Source organism: Dermacentor andersoni, chromosome 7, assembly GCF_023375885.2.
Source record: "Dermacentor andersoni chromosome 7, qqDerAnde1_hic_scaffold, whole genome shotgun sequence".
Lineage (NCBI taxonomy): Eukaryota > Metazoa > Arthropoda > Arachnida > Ixodida > Ixodidae > Dermacentor > Dermacentor andersoni.
Window position 1 is genome coordinate 176629184 of NC_092820.1, and position 19044 is coordinate 176648227.

The window sequence follows — 19044 nt, forward strand, 5'->3', positions numbered from 1 at the left end:
GTGAAGAAGCTGCTGCGAGAATCCGGCACTGAACTCGTCGTTATCCCAGGTGGGATGACATCTCAGCTGAAGGCTTTAGATATTTGCATTAACAAGCCATTCAAGGACGCAGTCAAGTGGTGTTACGCAGATGCGCTCAGGTGAGCCTGCAGTGACGCCGACCGGGCAGCTGAAACGGGCTTCGCCAGCCACGCTATACAAGTGGATTGTGGACGCATGGGCCAGCATACCAGAGGACCTTGTACGTCGCGAATTCAAGAAGTGCTGCATCTCGAACGTGCTTGATGGCACAGAGGATGAGTACCTCTGGGAAAATATGTCCGACTAGGAACTATCTGAAGAGAGAGAGCGCAGCTGAGGAAGACAGTGATTGAAGTGCGGAGTGCAATTTATATACATGTTTTCTTTGAGTTTTCCTAACTCGTATTATACGCGGATAAAACTTTCTTTTCCATTTCGTGTCACAAAAATTTCACCTTGTACTATTTGTGGCTTCGTCATATGCGGGTTTTTACGGTAGATGTTGATTCTTAAATTATGACGATGGTATGATGACGATATGATAAGGGATGCATGATAGCACCTGTGTGACGACGATGCAGTGACAACACAGCATGACAGCGGCAGCATAATCCCAATTGAATAATGATAGCATGATAACGATAGAATGACGAACAAGGAATGATGTCAATGGATCAACAAAGTGATGACGATGGTGAAACAACTTCATGATGACAATGGCATGACAGTGACAGCATGACGAGAGTCCGATGTCAAAGTTACAATGATGTCTATGGAACGATCGCAATGGCATCCTGACAACAATATGACAACGAATGCATGGCAACGACTGTATGACGACAATAGCATTACAACGGCATGAGGACGATGCGATGAGTGTATGGTTACAATGGTGTGACTATGACTGTATCACAAAACCTGTATGGTGACAATGGCGTGACAATGATAGCACGCCAAGAGACGGATGACAATGCTGAAGTGACGATGATGGCATGATATAATCAAAATCAAATGGTGACAGCATGGCTACAAAACAATGATGAAGAAAGATTGACATTGACGGAATGATGAAGGCGGTAGGACAACAACGATACAGTAAAATCTCGTTAATTCAACCCTCGTTAGGAAAATCAGATAATTCGGACTCGTCCTTTGATCCTGTCCCGAGTATGCAGTGTCTAATGAAATGAAACTCTCATTAATTAGGACCTATTTGGCCGCACATCAGTTAATTCAGACAACTCTCTGAGCTTGGCGAGCAATGGAGCCCCGCAAATGTGTGACGCAAAAGAGCAGAAATGGCATTAGCGCATCGCTAGTCCACATCGCCATAGTCATCAGTGGAAATTGCACATGAATGAGAGCAACGCCAGAATGCTTCGTGCCTATTTGTACCTTTAAAGCCTTTTTTCTTGTGTTCAATGCCACGCACAGTACCATGTTGGCCACATGTCTTCATGACTGCGTAGCTGCCACACATGATCACATCGATAGCGGCCACAGTTTCGTCTACGGCGGCTGCAGCAAACAGTAGTTTTGCTTTGACTCGGTGCGTACTTCGGCCACGTGCCTTTATGACAGCATAGTCACCATCCACGATCGTGTCGATAGTGGTCGCGGTTTTGTCCGCAATCGAAACAAATGGTAGCTTCGCTTTGACTTAATGCGTGCGTCGGCCATGCACCTTCAGCACTGCAAGGTCACGTCAAGAGTGGCCGCAGCTTTGTTTGCAGCGGTTGTAGCAAGGAGTAGCTTAGTTTTGACAAGGTTTCGAGGATAAAGAGCACCAGCTACATCGTGATGGACAGCAGCCAGCTCACTGATGTGCACGTGGTAGTAAAATGCCTGTCTCAGATGAAGACATGCACCGTGGCCGTAATGTGACGGAAGTCGCGAGGCCTTCGCCACTGCGAGCGCTAATCAGCCACGAGTTGATGAGAAATTCAGCTTCCACACTGCCTTTGTGCAAAATAGAAACATGAGTGGCCCATTCATACAGTAAATAAAAGCGTGTTGACATAGTAAGCATTTCTTTGTCGTTTTCTTGATATCCTAGATAATTCGACATTCGGTTAAATCGAACACTTCTTTCAGACTCGTGAAAGCCGAATTAATGAGGTTTTACTGTATGACTACAATGGCAAAACAACGTGAGGATGACGACGACCGTATGATGGCGATGGCGTGACGACTGAAGCATGACGAGAATCAGATGACTAAGCTGGAATGAAGATGATGCAACGACCACGACTAACTACATCACCACCCCGAACACATACATAGTAGCCAAAGTTAGACAACTAGGGCCACTGTGTCAGAATAGAAGGCTTGATGACGAGCATATGACGAGGCAGATCACGAAGCTGGAATGACATCGATTGAATGATGACAGCATCACTATGGCGGTGTGACAACGTATGCATGACAACAATGGCACGATGAGTGTAGGATCACAAAGCTGCATTGACGACGATGCAACGAACACGACAGCATCACGACCACGAGGCCATACCTAGTGGCTAAAGCTATTAGACAACTTGGACCACTCGGTTGGACTAGATAGGCGTAAAAAAATGCAATTTTTTTTTTGGGGGGGGGGGGGGGGGGGGGTAGGTTAAAGCAATGTCAACAGCTCTTAATGCAAACTAGGCTCCCTTGCAGTGTCATTAAAAAGGTGCACAAACTGGGTGACAAAATAGCTCAAATTGCTACAAGAACATCAGAAACAGCTCTTAATGGCTACCAGCAGTTATAAGACGTCTCGGCACTGGTACGTGATGGGAGACGACATGCACTATGTTCCATGACAATGGCCCATTTCCATTCTTAATATACTTCACTGTATAAGACTGTCGCATAGCGACGAAGTTGATTTAAAGGAACTGACCATTATGCAACGCATATTAGGCCTTTGCCCAATGCACACTCTTTAACGCATCTCTTGAACTCAACCAAACTTAGTTGAGCCTACACTACCTACACACAAATGGCCTAAATGTAAATTTCACTTTGGCTAGGTACCTAGCGCATAAAGGCAATTACCATGCGGCCACGCAGCATGACAAATTTTTTTTTTCATGCTAGGGCTGGGGCAGTTTTGGGGGAGGTTTATGGCTGTGTCCTTAAATCGAAAGAATTGGTCGGAATCCAGAAGCATCGTGGACGAATTCGCAGGTATGGGAGAGAGGCACAAGCTTTAATGATATGTCGGAGATCAGGAGGTACGAGTATTTAGGTTGGCAGGTATGAGTGTCTAAAGAAAGCTTTGTTTTGAAGCTTTTGGGTTTTGCAAGTATATTGTGATGCATCCACTTGTATTTAAGATGTAAAATTTTGCACACAGGCTGGTTTATATCTACACTAGACATTTTATGTGGTGAAACCTTTTTATACTTGACCTTGTATCTATGACATGATTCACGCTACCCTCAAGCAAATACTGATGCAGTGCTCACGTTGGATAACTTGTGCAAAACTCTGTGTACACAGAAAAGCCACTGCTGTTGGCCACAAAGCACCGAGCGATGGACACCGGGTCAAAGCCACACTTTTCGAGCTGCTCCAGGAACCCACTGCAGGAAATAGAAGAGAAATTCTCAAATGTTTTACCTGCTGGCCTAGTACAGTTGCCAACTGTATAATTCGACAGCGAAAATTCAAAAAGAAATTTTTAATGCATAAGCATTCTTTGGCAAGTACTCCAGCAAAATCCATCAGTAACACGAAAAGCGTAACACCTTTCTTTATCTGCAAAATAAATGCACAGCAAAGTGAAGACATTTAATCATTATAATAGTATAAATAAAGAGGATTAATTTAGAATCAATAAGAAAGGAATGGAAAATGAAAAAAATAATAACAGAGGAAAAATGCTGTTCTCGTTATGCCCCCTTGAAAGCTTACTTTCTCATATTACTGGTCTCCGTGGAAGGAAGCCCACTTAGGGATTTCAGAGTATAAAAGAAATCACAGAATAGCTGATTGGTAGATGTGACTATGGTGTAATAGTAGATGATTGGTAGCCTTAAAAGAAAGAGAAAAATGTGACATCACCCCACTCATGTCTTAACATGAAAACGAAATAAAACAAAATAAATAAGAAGGAAATACTGTGTACTCGAACCAGCACAGAAGAGAAAGAATGAAGATGACGGAGATGAAATGCAGGTAGTTTGATTCACACACACACACAAAAAATGTACAGCACGCAGCAATAAAAGAAGATTGTAATCATGTGATCATATGGAACGTAATTGTGTTTAGAAAGTTATGATATCGTCTAAGTGACAGACATGATAAGCAAAAAAAATGCTACAGAAATCCTCAGAACTATCTAATAATGTGTTAGCATTTTTTGGCACCAAAAAAGTAATGGGTAGACATGCATAAGCTAGGAAGAGTAAGTAAGCACAAGCGAAGTAACAGGAGCCAAGGAATGCTTATGCATTAGTAGAGAATTCTCAGAATTTCTATAGCATTTATTCCAATCGACTGATTTGACAGGCCAAAATCACAATCTGATTATGAGGCCTCTGTAGTGAAGGACTCCAAATTAATTTTCACCACCTGGCATTTTTTAACTTGCACCTAACCATAAGTATATGAGCCTTTTTGCATTTCATTGGTAATTTGGACATGTCAATTATTTGAATAGCTTTGCAGTGCCACGAATTGTCTCATAGATTACAAAAATTTTGGATGTATTTCAGCATGCCATTCGACAATTGGGACTCTGCCTGCATGACCGCTTCGCCACCAAGTCAAGCTGAAAGAGCAATTTTCTTGTTTTGATATATCACAGGCACCACCTTAAAAAGTAACAAAGCCCAGTCAATCCAGTAGTCATCAACCGTGCCAAAACCACGGAATAGGCCAAGCTAAGCCATTAACTTGTTAAGGCTAATAACGGCTACATTCGCAGTTTGTCATTTGCATTCCACATGTCCACAGTTTGTTCTTTTGCATGTGAAATAGTAACACGGTTCTGAGTGACATATGTTACTGCTATGACAAATTTTTGTCGCTCAGAACTAGCTTCACATGGTGCCTACTCAACCTATCATGTCTGTGCCAGGAGGGGAGTAATTAAGTGAATAATGACTGTTGCGAAGAAACTCATGGTCATTTGGCTATGAAAGCAGTCAACCACTGTTTGACAAAGGATGGAGATTTGATATGTACACTGACCATACTTTCATTTGTCTGTTAGTGAAATAAAGTCCCTTAATTTATGCCAAATCCAATATTTAAGACTCCCGATCATTCAGACTTTTGAGCGGCCTCTTCAGAGTGCGAATTATTGGTAGCAAACTGTACCACATGCCAAGTGCTCCCTGGTGGTGAACAGTGACACTCAACTCTCGAAGACTTTATTCCCCAAAAATGCTTCCAAGAACTTTTGCCAGCATGAGATCTGTGAGGTTGTCGATTCACTTTTGTCAGTGCAAAATGACAATACTAGTAATAACTAAACATTGTGTGACCTCACTAAATCTCCATGGAAAGACAATGCAGCGGAAAGCACTGCACGTACACAGAGTGCGAACAAGCAATGCCTGAGGTGAGGCGCATGAGACAGCACTGCGTCCACTCTCGCCTATGTCCTTGTCTGTTTGCACCGTACGCATACTTGCAATGAGGACCACAAAGTGATGTATAGCATGAAGACAGTGAAGAGATGGAGACCAACGGCATAGTTACCCATGCCATGAATGAGACTTGTCGCTCAGGCTGGGACTTGGAGCAGTCTGCAAATGTCACTGCAACCTCTCATCAAGTAATTTGCCTTAGAAATGGCAAAGGTGTGGGGTGCCTTTGAAACAACCATTCTGAAGCTGTGGTTTCACTTTATGATGTCAACAATGAATTACTATTTAAGGGACACCTAAGGAGATACACTAAACCAGTCTAGTATCCTTTCAAAACTGTATTAATGTTGAATTCGTGGTAATAGGTTGATTATTAGATAAACAAATGAAGACCAAAATCCCATTCTTCTATTTTTTGCTACAAAACCCCACAGTCGGCAAATCAGTGGTGTCACGGATTTCAAAGTATTTTTTTGGTGTTTGGGCCATTGTGGCCGAGCGAAAGCTCTCTAACTTTCATCTTTAGCTGCTTTAGAATGCCAATGTAGTCCATATTTACCAATAAAACATTAACTTGCTCCAAGCAGATGCCATCAAAATCCACGACATCGCAGCAAGCTAGTGCAGGAACCTCCATGCCAATGTCATCGGCAGCCTTTTATGGCTTACCAAACTTCTCCCAATAGGACTGGCTTCTTTTGATACTGTAGAAAGAAAATTTACTAGAACACTTATAATAAATTTTTCTTCCTATTGTCCTTTTAGACTGCCTGACAACAAGAAAAAATAGCAATGAAGTGCCTTGGCAATATAAAAAAAAATATTAAATAACCCAAATCAAGTTACAGAACCTCAGATTATAGATTGATTGGTGTGATTGACGTAAGGAGGGTGACCGGCCTTTCTGCTACCACATGCTGGTTGGTGTCATAGCACTTTTGTTTACGAACATAAAGGACATCTGCAACAGTTATGGTTGGCTGACCTGTTGAATGCACAGATGCTCTCGATGTTGCCAAAGAGACTCTTCAGCTCTTCTGGCTTTATCTTGCTGTCAGTCAGCTGTGACAATGGTGTCAGATAGCCCTGAAATGAAACGACCTTGCTTGAACTCTCTGTACTACAAGCAAGTGCTGCCCCGTGGCAAATAGTTAAAATACACATCACCGAGAACCAGTGACAAACCAGTCTCTCTTAAGATCGTGTCAAGTGCTCTGTTTGGTGAAACATTTTCTGTTGGTGTCATTTCGCATTTCGCGGGCCACTGTTAGCCATTGTGGCGGTAGAGCAGTAAAGATTTCCTGCGGTATAGGTGCAATTCAAGGTCGTCCCGTGCATCTAATGCCAGAAAAATGTTTTATAAAGTGCTCATAAAAAAGCCAAATATCAAAATCACTACACAAAGAAAGGTCACTTGTATAATCACCTTTGCAAAAAGCAAAATGAATAACTTGAAAAATCCAGTTGGCCTGACATTGTCTTACGCTAGCACTGAAAAAACAGGATTCTGAAGACCAATGTTAAGCCTCTGAGAATGTTGACTCCTGTTCAAACATGCAGAAGTAGTGTGAACAAGAAGACGTGTTTCCACAAGGCTGCACTGACCTCTACAATGGCTTCAATGTCACGCACATATGTCCTCTCAGTGTCCACAACTTCTAGTAGAACGCGATCCAAGTAGCTTGGCTGGTCAGGGCCACAGCCTACATTGCCTCCTGCGATGCGCCAACCACACATCAAGACAGGCACTTGCATCATTTCATATCCACAGAATTTTATCTTTCTACTAGAAATTTCCATATCTACAAGGATGCCAAAATATATAAAGCGGTCCCATCAACAGTGACTGCACAGAGACGTCCTTATGTTGTTAAAATATAAAAGAATAACAACAAAAGTTTGTAGTAATTTACAGTCTGACATAAGGTCACAGAGGCAAGTATCAACACAGCGTTTGTGTGTTTATGTTAAGCCTCTGAACAACCATGTGTGTCATTTGACCAATGTAACTGTGCCTGTCTGTGTCCTAGTGTAGTGTACATAGCCAAGCCTCATTATATATAACAATATCGCGTGCAACCCAAAAATACCTAAAATTATACCTTCTTATATCCGATATTCATTGTAAGCCTGCCGGGTGTTGCAGCGAACACTTCCGATAAATTTTCTCAAATTGCCTGTGGGGCAGAGAGCACAACTCTAGTCCATGAGTTGGTCTACTCGAAGAGGTGGACAATACTTGCACAAAAAGTTGAAATGCATAATCAACTAATTAAAAAAGATTCACTAATTCAGTTTTTAACTAATAACCTTACGGCACATATTGCAAGTTACAAATTCCAGCAGGTGAGACTACAAGGCATATCCACTTGAAAATAATTATGCGGGTGACACCATTTACGAGACATGTGCCGGCAAACATGCACTGCAGTTCCACCAACTTTCTTACCAAAACGTCACTTTATGCATTGCAGCACACAACTGGAACACCAATGCATTTCTCTGCAAAGTTCGGAAATTAATAGCTTGGAACTGGTGTTATTCTGAGAATTCATTCCAAGTGATATTCCTTGCGAACTCCCCGGCTAGAATTTGTAAATTGCAATATGTGCTATAAGATAATTAATCAGAAAAATAGTTAGTGAATCTTTGCTAATTAGACAATTATGCATTTCATTTTTCTGTGCAGGTAATGTCCACCTCTTCTGAGTAGACCAGCTCATGGACTGGAATTGTGATAAACAGGCAATTTTTAAATATTTTGGTGACTTAAACACCCTGTATATTCACTACTACATGCTGATGTCTGTGAGAAAGCCTTATATTTCCTTCATTATATCGAAGTTAAACTGTATACTGAAGTGCCTTCCAGAATAAAGAACTATAGGTATAAACAAGCACTGATTGCTATGATCTTCCTTACATTAATTTCCTCTCATGCTTTTCTTTATGAGTGAGTCGCCCAACAGCTCGCTTTGCTAAGAATGATGCTTGTACTATGTGAAGATCATAGTGAACGGTTTGTCTCTCAATGTGTTTGCATCACACAACGGTAGCTACTACCACAGTGCAACACACCAAGGGGATGGCTAAGCAGGCTTCTGTGCATGGCCACAGCACTGCTGTCGGCGAACGCAGTCCGACAGAGTGCTCGGTTCCCACGAAGTGCTGCAGGAACATCATCTTCCAGGCTCTCGACGCTTGCCAGGTAAGACTTCTTTACACCACCCAGTCCTGGAAGGTACAGAACCATTAAAAAAGAAGCCCTAAAAAACACTTTTCTAACTAATTATAGAATGGCCTCATTTACTGCATGAAGCACCGTAAAAAATAACGAAGGGTTAGGGAAAGAAAGACAAATACAAGCAAATAGAATGGCCTCACTATCAAAGGATGTCATCTTGCAAATCCCCCACGCCAAAAAGTTTTCAAATCCTTCGAATATAGGCGTAATTATACCCAGTTGTTGCACCAATGAGCGGCTTTTTCTCTTTCGTCTCCGCTAAAATGCTGGAAGCTAGACAGGCAAGGCGGCAAGGCTCTGCCCAAAGGTTGAGCGTCTCACTGGCAAGAGGGCTTGTCGTAGCATGTATGCTATGCAGCACACCGCTGCTATACCGGAGGTCATGCAGCTATGTGCAACTGTTGTGCGTAGACCGGCAGTGCAAAGACGAAATGCTTTTCCTGTGTTTTTGAGATTGCAGACCTACATATTCTTCATTCACTCAGTTTAAAATTAACAATAACAGCATAGCAGTATTACTGAGAAGGTTCTCGCATTCACGAAATCTGCCAATAGCTGTTGGTGGGCTTCGCCCCTTGCAATGACGACATTGCGAAGACGAAAGCAAGGAATATTTCACTGTTTTCGACACAAGCTTGCTAGTTCCCTGCTGCACGCAATGCAATAATATTTGGCTCACTTATTCAGAGGAGCCTCTTCTACAGATAGGCAACGTTTTATTACTATGTTCAAAAAGTGCTTCGGGGCCCTTTTAATAACAGGTCTAGAAAATACTTGCATCATTAAATGGTTTATCTTTTTCCGGAGACTGTTTTTCACCAGCTAACTGTTATAAAGTTACCACTTGGCGCAAGATACACCTTCATGTACAGTAACTTTTTTTAATGTTATCACAGATTTTATAGAGGAAGCATCTTGTCTAAACAGATTGTGTGCGCAACACGAATATAGCGTACATTCTGGAACGTTGCAAGCACCAGTGATTACGCTGGAATGTACTATGAATTGTGTATAAATAGCTGATGCACTTAACTCGCACATCAGATTTTGACAACTGACTGTGCCCGCAGCTATTGTTGTACTTTGAGTATTGTTTGTTTTGGCGGGAACAATGCTGCCCAGTAAAGAGTTAGTTTCATGACTCGCAGTTCGGCCCCTGTCTGCTTCTTCACCATCACTACAATGTGACAATATCATGACATCCCGATTCATTTCTCAGGTGCTTTTGTCTGCAAAATACAAATTTTACACAGTACACCAAAAGGTTGTCCATCTCATGAAAAAGAAAAAGTGAAATTTGGCAGATACATTTGGAAGACTATTGTCAAAGCCAAGCAAGAATTTCCTGCTAACTTCTGCTTAGATGCGGATGACATTTACTGGTCAGCTCTGCTGGCTAAAGCTATGCTATTAGGTGTTTGTGGGTGCTGTGATGTATAGACATGGTGCACTAGGCAGCTGGTCCACTCCCTTCAGTTATACAATCATATGTGTTGTGGCTAGTGCCTCATTTGCTGCAAAAAACCCTTTCTTTTGGTAACATCTTGATGAGGGCTAGTTGGTTCACGTATCGTATCGCGTCTGACACGTGTGCTATGCGTGTCATGTGTGCTACACGTGTGCTATGCTAAGCTAAGGGGGCGTAGTCCCACTTCTCTGTATATCGTCGCATGACCATCTGAGGGGCGTTACCCCATTTTACTGTATAAAATACCTGCTCAATAAATCCCGGGCACTCGTGCTCTGGCAACCACAAGCATGGGACCATGCTGATACAGTTCATATTTATTTTATTTCATGATCCTGCATTCATGTGCCCATGCTAGAGCATAGCGTGTAGTGTCCAACAGTCCAACATTCTCTTTCACTAGCCAGAAGAAGTTGCACACGGCCAGTACACCATGCAGCATCTGGAGTGCGTATAATTGCTGTCGGAATAAAAGATGGCAGATGGCGAGGGTTGGAGCAACAGGCGTTCACATTATGTTCAAACTGTCAGATGTGTCTCTTGTGGGATTCTCTCACCCGTGCTCTTGGGACAAAGGAACGACAAACACTGTAGAGCAAACAATCACAAGGGCATTTATTGCACCTTTCATAGATCAATGCCTGCTAGCCGAGTTGCTACCCACAAAACATGCCGATGGGGACGCGACAAATCTAGAAGTCTGACTCACCGCGACCGGATAACGAGCGAATATGTTCGCCCCATGCTGGATCCCAACGCCTGGTCGTTCGTGCGTACGGTTACACGAACGGTGGCGCGCTCGAAGGCGGCCACGCGAGACGGTCTCACAGAAGCATGGATCGGCGCACGCGCGGGACGTCCGCCGCGTTCGCCGGCCCGCCGCCCAAGAGAGCAAGCGCCTTGTCTTTCGGCGCCCAAGTAACCCCGCCTGTCGGCGACGTTAGCAGCGCAACACTCGCGCCATCTCTCGTACTGCGCCTCAACCACTCCGACCGCCGCGGGCGCCAGGCCACACGGCGAAGCCGGATTACAGGAGACGCGCTATGCGGAGATGTGGGGATGCGCTATGCGCTATGTGGGGATGCGAGAGTGGCGCATCCCCACATCCCCCCAACCTTAAATCACTACATATTCCGGCGAAACATGTCACACGGTCTAACATCAACGCGTGCTTCGCGAACAAGGTAGTACATGCAACAGTGGCCGCGCTGAGGTAATGTCCACATGCTGTCCATAGCATGCGAGCTGACATTGTCCCTGGGTACACCGCCGGCGTCCGCTGGTCACAGCAGCAGCTTTGAAGATTCGACGGCATGATTCCAGGCCAGGACTCCGGAAACGGCGACGCAGTAGTCAGAACGAGCAAGCGTCGCTCGCGCCGACACGCCCTGCTGGCAAGAGCCGCAGTAGCTGTCGGTGACCACCGGCTCTTTTGTCCGCCGCCGAGGGTTGCAAGCTGGATACAGGCGGCCGCCGAAGTCGCTGCGCCGAACTCGCCCCAGCATCACCATTGCCCGGTGGCTCGATCGTAGTCCGGGCCGGTGGCTCGATCGTAGTCCGGGGCAGCAGCGCAGGCGGTGTGCAGGTGACGGCAAACCAGGGGTGACTCCAATCACGCTGCGTACACTCAACACACTTGGCAAACACTAAAGTAGTGCAAGGGAGAGGAATTCTGCATGCGCATCGCCCACATGGTACAATGTTCGTCTCGGCTAGCAAAAGATTGGGCAGTTACTCAGATGCTAAGTTCACGTGAACGAAGCTCGCTTCCTTGAGTCGAACGAGTAATTTCAATTCGTGCGAGGCTAAATAGAATGAGGGAAGCAAACTGCAACGCCTCAACACCACGGTCCACCAGGTTGTGTCCCTCCACGTGCGACAGGCAGCTTCGTAAAACCTTAGGCCTAAAGCGTCGCTACCCTGACAACAACCGGCATCCAAAAACAACACCCAAAATGAGCGCAACACAGGCAGCCGCGAGGAGATGTCAGCTCTGTGAGGTGGTCCTACTCCGCTCGGTGCACACAGCATCCGAGTTGACAGCGCCCACCGTCCCAGACGGTGTCGGAGCGCCCGGTGCCAGGCCGCAATACCAGTCAGCCCGTAGTGGCACCCGTGGCCCGCGGCCACCCGGCTCCCAGAGCCACAACTTCATTAAAGTCAAAGAGATAGAAGAAGCTATTTACATGAGGAATTCGGACCACCCACGAGGCTTCTGTACTCACTCGCTTCAGGCTTGCAAATGCTCCGCGGGCACTAAGCCTCGCTCTCCCAGGATGCAGACCGTGGCTATCGTACAGACGAATGTCATTAAAAAACACTTGCGAAAAGGCTTAGCATGTTGACATGTTCAAACACAGTTCAACCACCGTCGCCTCGCTCAAGAAAGCACGCCGTCAACACTAGCGATCAAAATCCACGCAAGCCCTACGCTTCGTTTCAAACAAAGGTCTCGTCCTATGCCCCAAGAGGTCCACGTTGGGCAGCCAGATGTGGGGATCTCCTCCCCCCGTGCTCTTTGGTCAAAGGAACGACAACACAGTAGTGCAAACAATCACAAGGGCATTTATTGCAGCTTTCATAGATCAATGACTGCTAGCCGAGTTGCTATCCACAAAACATGCCGATGGGCGCGCGACAAATCTAGAAGTCCGACTCACCGCGACCGGATAGCGAGCGAATATGTTCGCCCCATGCTGGATCCCAACGCCTGGTCGTTCGCGCGTACGGTCAATCGAACAGTGGCGCGCTCGAAGGCGGCCACGTGAGACGGTCTCGCAGAAGCATGGCTCGGCGCACGCGCGGCACGTCCGAGCTGCTTGCCATCCCGCCGCCTAAGAGAGCAAGCGCCTTGTCTTTCGGCGCCCAAGTAACCCCGCCTGTCGGCGACGTTAGCAGTGCAACACTCGCGCCATCTCTCGTACTGCGCCTCAACCACTCCGACCGCTGCGGGCGCCAGGCCACGCGGCGAAGCTGGATTACAGGAGACGCGCTATGCCATATCAGGGGACGCGCGAGAGTCGCGCATCCCCACACTCTATAAAACATATTTGGGCATATGTGTAATACCCTGAACACAGAATGAAGCCTAGAGAAAGAACACAATGGTTGTGGCAGTATAAGCAATTGCAACCTGCACTCCTGCAACTTAAGGGGACGCGGCTTTCGCGTCGCAAAAAATTGCCAGAAAATGTATTTTTTGAAAATCACATTATTCGTTTTATCTGCCAAGGTGGCAAAAAATCTCGCAGAAATCAAGAAAGAACCGCGTTTTTCAAGCCAGAAAGAAAGCGTTTTTCGTCTTTTTCTGTGTGTCTTCATTGTGTCCGTGTCAGTGCGCTGCTTCACCAGCAAGGTATGATGATTACTCACCAACTATCCCAACTTTCCACTTTACTGAGCTTTCTGATCAACTGCTACAACTGCGATGAAGCTCGGCACATAGAGGTATCAGTCTTTGAAACGAGGATGTCGTCCTGTACAATGCCAGCAATGTACAGTGAAACCTCGTTATAACGAACAGTTAAAAAGTCGGAAATTAGTTCGCTATATCCATAATTCTTAATATAAAATTTCGTAAAAAATACATGCAAGAGGAGCAAAATTCAATCAGAGAAGGCACAGCAACTCGAATGATGCCTACTTGGGTCACGTTCATTTATTTACGCACAAAGAACTGCGTTATCGCGGCCTACTTCTTGGTGTTGATCGCATTCCGTATCACGCCCTGTTCCATAGTTTGCAAACACTCAACAAGGGCAAACCCACTGCCCTCAATAGCACTGCAGTGGCGGCGCAGTAAATCCAACGCAGCAAGTGCTTCTTGTGAAGTCGGAATGTTCTCATCGCCTACAGGGTCAGCCTGAGCTTCGTCTGCGGGATGTTCAGAGACGACGGCCACGCCACTGCTAACACTAAAACTCAAAAGCAACATTCGATCACGCCGCTGCCGCCTCTGCTGAAGTGGCGCTGTCAGCGGTTGTGAGACGCGCACGATTTCTTTGGCTGTCAACTCTCGATGACGACATGGCATCTGTGGCGCTGTCAGCGCCTGCGAGGTAGTCCTGAACGTTTGCTGCGCCGCACAACACACTTGTAGTGCAACGAAGCCTGCCGCCTGCTATTAAAGTGAGGTAGGGCTTGGCGTCGCGAAGTTCGTTATATCCGTTTTATGCCAAACCGCGTTCGCTATAGGAAAAATACATGTGTTTGACAAAAATATTTCGGAAGAGTTCGATATATTCAATAATTCGTTATATCCGTGTTCGTTATATCGAGGTTTGACCGTACACTGTTTGGCTAGTTGATGCATAACTGTCAAGGTGCAACCGGTAAGAAGAAATAAGAACTGGGCAGAAAGAGCACTAAAAAAAATAGCTACAACTGATCAACCTTCTAGTACCATAATGGTATTGATGCTTTGGCTGCACAGTTATGATAGATGCAATGGTGCAAAAAAACTAGGACATAAAGACACACAAAGCATTGTGTGCATCTTTATGTCCTTGGTTTATTTTTGCCCCATGAAATCTATTACAGCTACTACAGTCCAACACCTCTACAGCAATATGACCTGTATAACAAAAGATTGATTATGTCCTGGCCAAATTCTTATATTTTATAAGTTTTGTTAACACCTCTACAATGAATTTGCGTGTACAACGAAGCAATTTAGGCATCCCCGATGACTGGTTAGTTGCTTTACAACGAATGCCATGTCGCAATGCCTCCACTGCCATCCGTAAACGTCACCAAGGTACGATGTGCGCTAGCGCTAATGGCAGCGCTAGCGATGCACTTGACTAGGGTGCCAATATCCAAAGTGGTCCTTGCAGCACTGCTCTAGAAGTCGCTCAACTCGTACACTATGTGTAACGCATCTACTGGTATATCGTACAGCTGAGAAATATGCTGCAGTTGATGATGACGTCATGATGTAATAACTGACGACCGACAATGTCTTTAAAGCCATCTAACGCAGAAAGCACACAAATGTCAACGAAGGCAACAGTGAGAAAATCCTGCAAACTAAGAATGTTTGACAGCGAGGGAAGCGATAGCGGCATTCCACAATCTGCAGCTTTATTTTGCTTCGCTATAGATCATACTGGAAATCTCGGTCCAACAACGTTGACTGCAGTGGGTGGAACATACTGTCAGACGAAGTGTGCAAAGTATTTCATTCGTTAAACATGCTAAGCCTGCTCTATTGTGATAGCTACGCAGTGAAATTTTTACAACGAAGTGACCTGTATAACGAAGGATTTAGGAGGTCCCAAGCACTTCTTTATAAAGGCCGGGTGACTGTACTACGACAGCCAAACCTGGATAGCATAATAAATGCACAGATAACAAGCTATTGAATTCTGGCAAATCTAACATTTGGTTGCCAATGTCTTAATTCACTGAGTGTTTTACTGTTATAACGAAACCAAAAATGCTTGATTTGAGACATGGGTTATAGCGAAGCGAATATTTATTTGCTCTGCAGCTCAATGCCTGTATTCTGGTAGCATAAATGTCAAATACTCAGCAAGAACAACTTGAAACAGAACATTCTAGACAACTGTGCACATTTGGCCAATGGCCTCACTTAACTGGCTTGCAAACGAATGTTCCGATCCTCTGTGTTACCACCAACCACTTAATTGCATATTAATATTTAAAATGTATCATTGTTAATGTGCCATGTATTGGCACAGCAAGCTGCTGATGAGCCCATTAGAAGCATCACCGGTCCTTCACATAGACCCAATCACAATTTATTTGTCACTGATATCAGCGTATGTGCTCACGTGGTTTACAATGGCAACACTGTGGCCATCACCTTTGGGTACTAGCATGTCGAGAAGCTGCATAAACACGAAACGTGACAGCACAACAGACATATCTTGCATCAGGCTTTAGATTGATAACAGTAATAATACGGTGAAAAATGGCTACTGTTAGAAAGCGAAATGGGTGTATGTGTGCTGATATAGGGCACCGACGTCATCATGGTCGCCATGCTTTGGGTACTAGCACAGTGAGAAGCAGTGTCCGTGATGTCGCATACAAGCTACCTACATTAAATACTGCAAATAACAAAGGTATTGTTGTATCAGAAGTGACTTTGCTATAACAAGGTTCAACTGTAAATAGTGCTTTCCCAGTCCATTTGTTCATCATCACAACTTGAGAGCCATAACAGTCATCAGTATGCTGTACACATATAATTCAATTGACAGAACTGACTTCATTATAAGCACGCACCAGGAGGCAAGAGTGATGATGATGAGGAAGAGGATGAAGAACAGTCTGAGCTAGAACTGAGAGGCCGACGAGCTGCGGGTGGTGGGCGAGTCGGCGGTGGACAGGAGGACCCATCAGAGTGCAGCTCAGATGCCAGGCTGTCGTACATAGCAAGGAGGGAGCCGCTAATATCAAGCGATGGGCCTGCCACAGAGAGGAAAAGGAGATAAAGCTGCATCACCCACCAACAGCAAGCGCTATGTGAATCAGAAAACTTTGTAACAGTTGAGATGGGCTAGTTGATTCAGAGATGAATTATGGAACAGATGTGTGCGATACAAGGAGCGCCCTCTGTCATTGCAAAATCAATATCTTCTCTTCGCAAGGTGAAAATTTGGGCATGTTCATACACCATTCTTGCAGACCAGTGCACAAAAATACAGGGACAAATAAAAGAAGGATGCAGATAAAGAGTTGTCTATCCTTTCTTTATCCCCGCATTCTTGTGCACAGGTCTGCGAGAATAAAGTATTTAGACAATCTTGTGCTGGTTGCTATTTACAACAACCAGTGCATGAACCACACTTTCTGAAAGCTCACTACTGCCAATGAATGTTACGCATGTTGAGTTCCAGAAAGAAATGTGCTAAACAAAAGTTTCTAAATATGTGACATTGCCTGAACGACAAGTTATTGCCACAGCACTGTAGAAGACACACCCTAAAATTATGTTTTCGGGGCATTGGCGCAAATTCGCACATTTAACCCTTTAATGCCTTTAAGTACACTTCTCATATGCTTTATGTGCGAAACAAGATCGTTGGAATTATTATTTGTCCCTTGGTGGAGACACCTGGTTCAGGCACAATGATGGCAAGTGAAGAACAATTTTCAAACCCTTTTTTTTCCTTGCTCTCTGAGCCACAGAAAGGTATCCCAATTGTTGTGCAGTTTCAGGGCTAATATAAAAAACAAAACGTTTTTTTTTTTGTGCACCTATTGTGCTGTGAGAAGAATACTTTTTATCAGAGTACTTCCACAAATGTTATGTGAAACAATATGAAATTTTTACAGCAAGCATTTGAGACCATTTCTTTGGAAAAACCATATAAGCAAACCCTTGCAGCATGCAAAAAAAATTAACCGATTAAATGGTCAACTCTGTTCCCTGTGTAAAAGACTTACTGAGTAACAATGCACAATGAGTGTTCTAAGCATTCAGCATTGTATGTATGACAGGCTTTACCAGCTGAACCTCACTGAACTCTATTTTCTGAGGAATACAGTGGCACATTTGCAAAAATATTATAATCTCCCAGTTTAAATATCTTGGTTTGCAGTTTTTCTTCAGAATTGTCATTTGGCCTACAGACACCTCATAATGAGTGGACTTTACCACATTAACGTCAACAAGCCTTTCAGTACCTTTTTTTAGATTTCTTTCTGTTCTTATTCAATGAAGACAAGCCAACACAGTAACAGCCATTACCATCCTTTGCCAGGGCGATTATCTCTTTTCCTCTCACCCACTATCTATTTAGGTTAACTTTGTCGTCTTTCCCTATTTGTTGACTCACTTTTCGCTGTGGGCCACTTTTATCTTCAAGTGTGCGTGCCAGTATTTACACTTTAATACCGCTTGTGTGCTAGTATTGTAAAGCTACAAAATACTGCAGACAAGAGAGATATTGGGCTGAAAGAGACCTCGCAGTGGTTCTCTATCCAGAGCAGGACACTGTGCAATCACACTGCCTGTTGTTCACAACGAGTTCGATTGTTCTGGAGATAACACTTACTATACGAAGATCATAAGAGGCCCACAAATGGAACAAGGCCTTACTAGGTAGGCGTTATATACTCACTGGTTGTTTCGTATGAACAATGAAACCAGGAAAATTCAAGCTTCTCACAGCATTACAAACTTACACCCAAACTTGGACACTCATTTGCTGAAGAAAGTCCAGGCTTACAGGCCCAAACTTTAACTAACATAGCGCTACACCTTCTCCAGGAATTCGTTTCACTACTTTCTGCATCTCTCAGAGGCTAGGTTGTGTAAACAGCAACACCGTTACTGAGTTTGAGCAGAGTTAGAGTGCAGACAAAAGTAGCGCTCACAAAATTGTACTGTCTGGAAGTGTAGTTGTACTCAACATTTATTTATTTCTGTACAGTACATCACCTAGTACAAGTGACTTCTACGTTAACCGAAGTACACGAGAGCAAATCTGCCACAACTTTCATACTGCATAGTAACATGTGCCGAGATATACGCAAACGCTTACAACGGGACAATGACATATACTGGTGACTACTGCTTTTATGGTCCGGACGTACTAAGTGATAAGTCTATTGCTTCATCCTAAGGCAACATGCCGAAACGATTATAAGATCGACTAAACTGTCGACAGCTGACGGAATCGCACAGTTCTGTCGTTTCGGATGAGCCGATCCAATATCGTAGTTCCGCTCTCCCGTATCACTCGCTTTCC

General features: G+C 44.4%; 1 protein-coding gene across 1 annotated transcript in view; it reads right to left on the reverse strand.

The window, feature by feature from the left end:
* Positions 1 to 19044, reverse strand: part of GEFmeso (Guanine nucleotide exchange factor in mesoderm) — a 197977-nt gene that overhangs the window by 177891 nt on the left and 1042 nt on the right. The window contains exons 2-6 of the mRNA XM_055071604.2: positions 16574 to 16756; positions 8688 to 8843; positions 7215 to 7324; positions 6595 to 6695; positions 3477 to 3593 (exon numbers count right to left, since the gene is read on the reverse strand). Of these exons, the coding sequence (XP_054927579.2) occupies positions 3477 to 3593; positions 6595 to 6695; positions 7215 to 7324; positions 8688 to 8843; positions 16574 to 16756 (667 nt within the window). The remainder of the gene's footprint in view (positions 1 to 3476; positions 3594 to 6594; positions 6696 to 7214; positions 7325 to 8687; positions 8844 to 16573; positions 16757 to 19044) is intronic.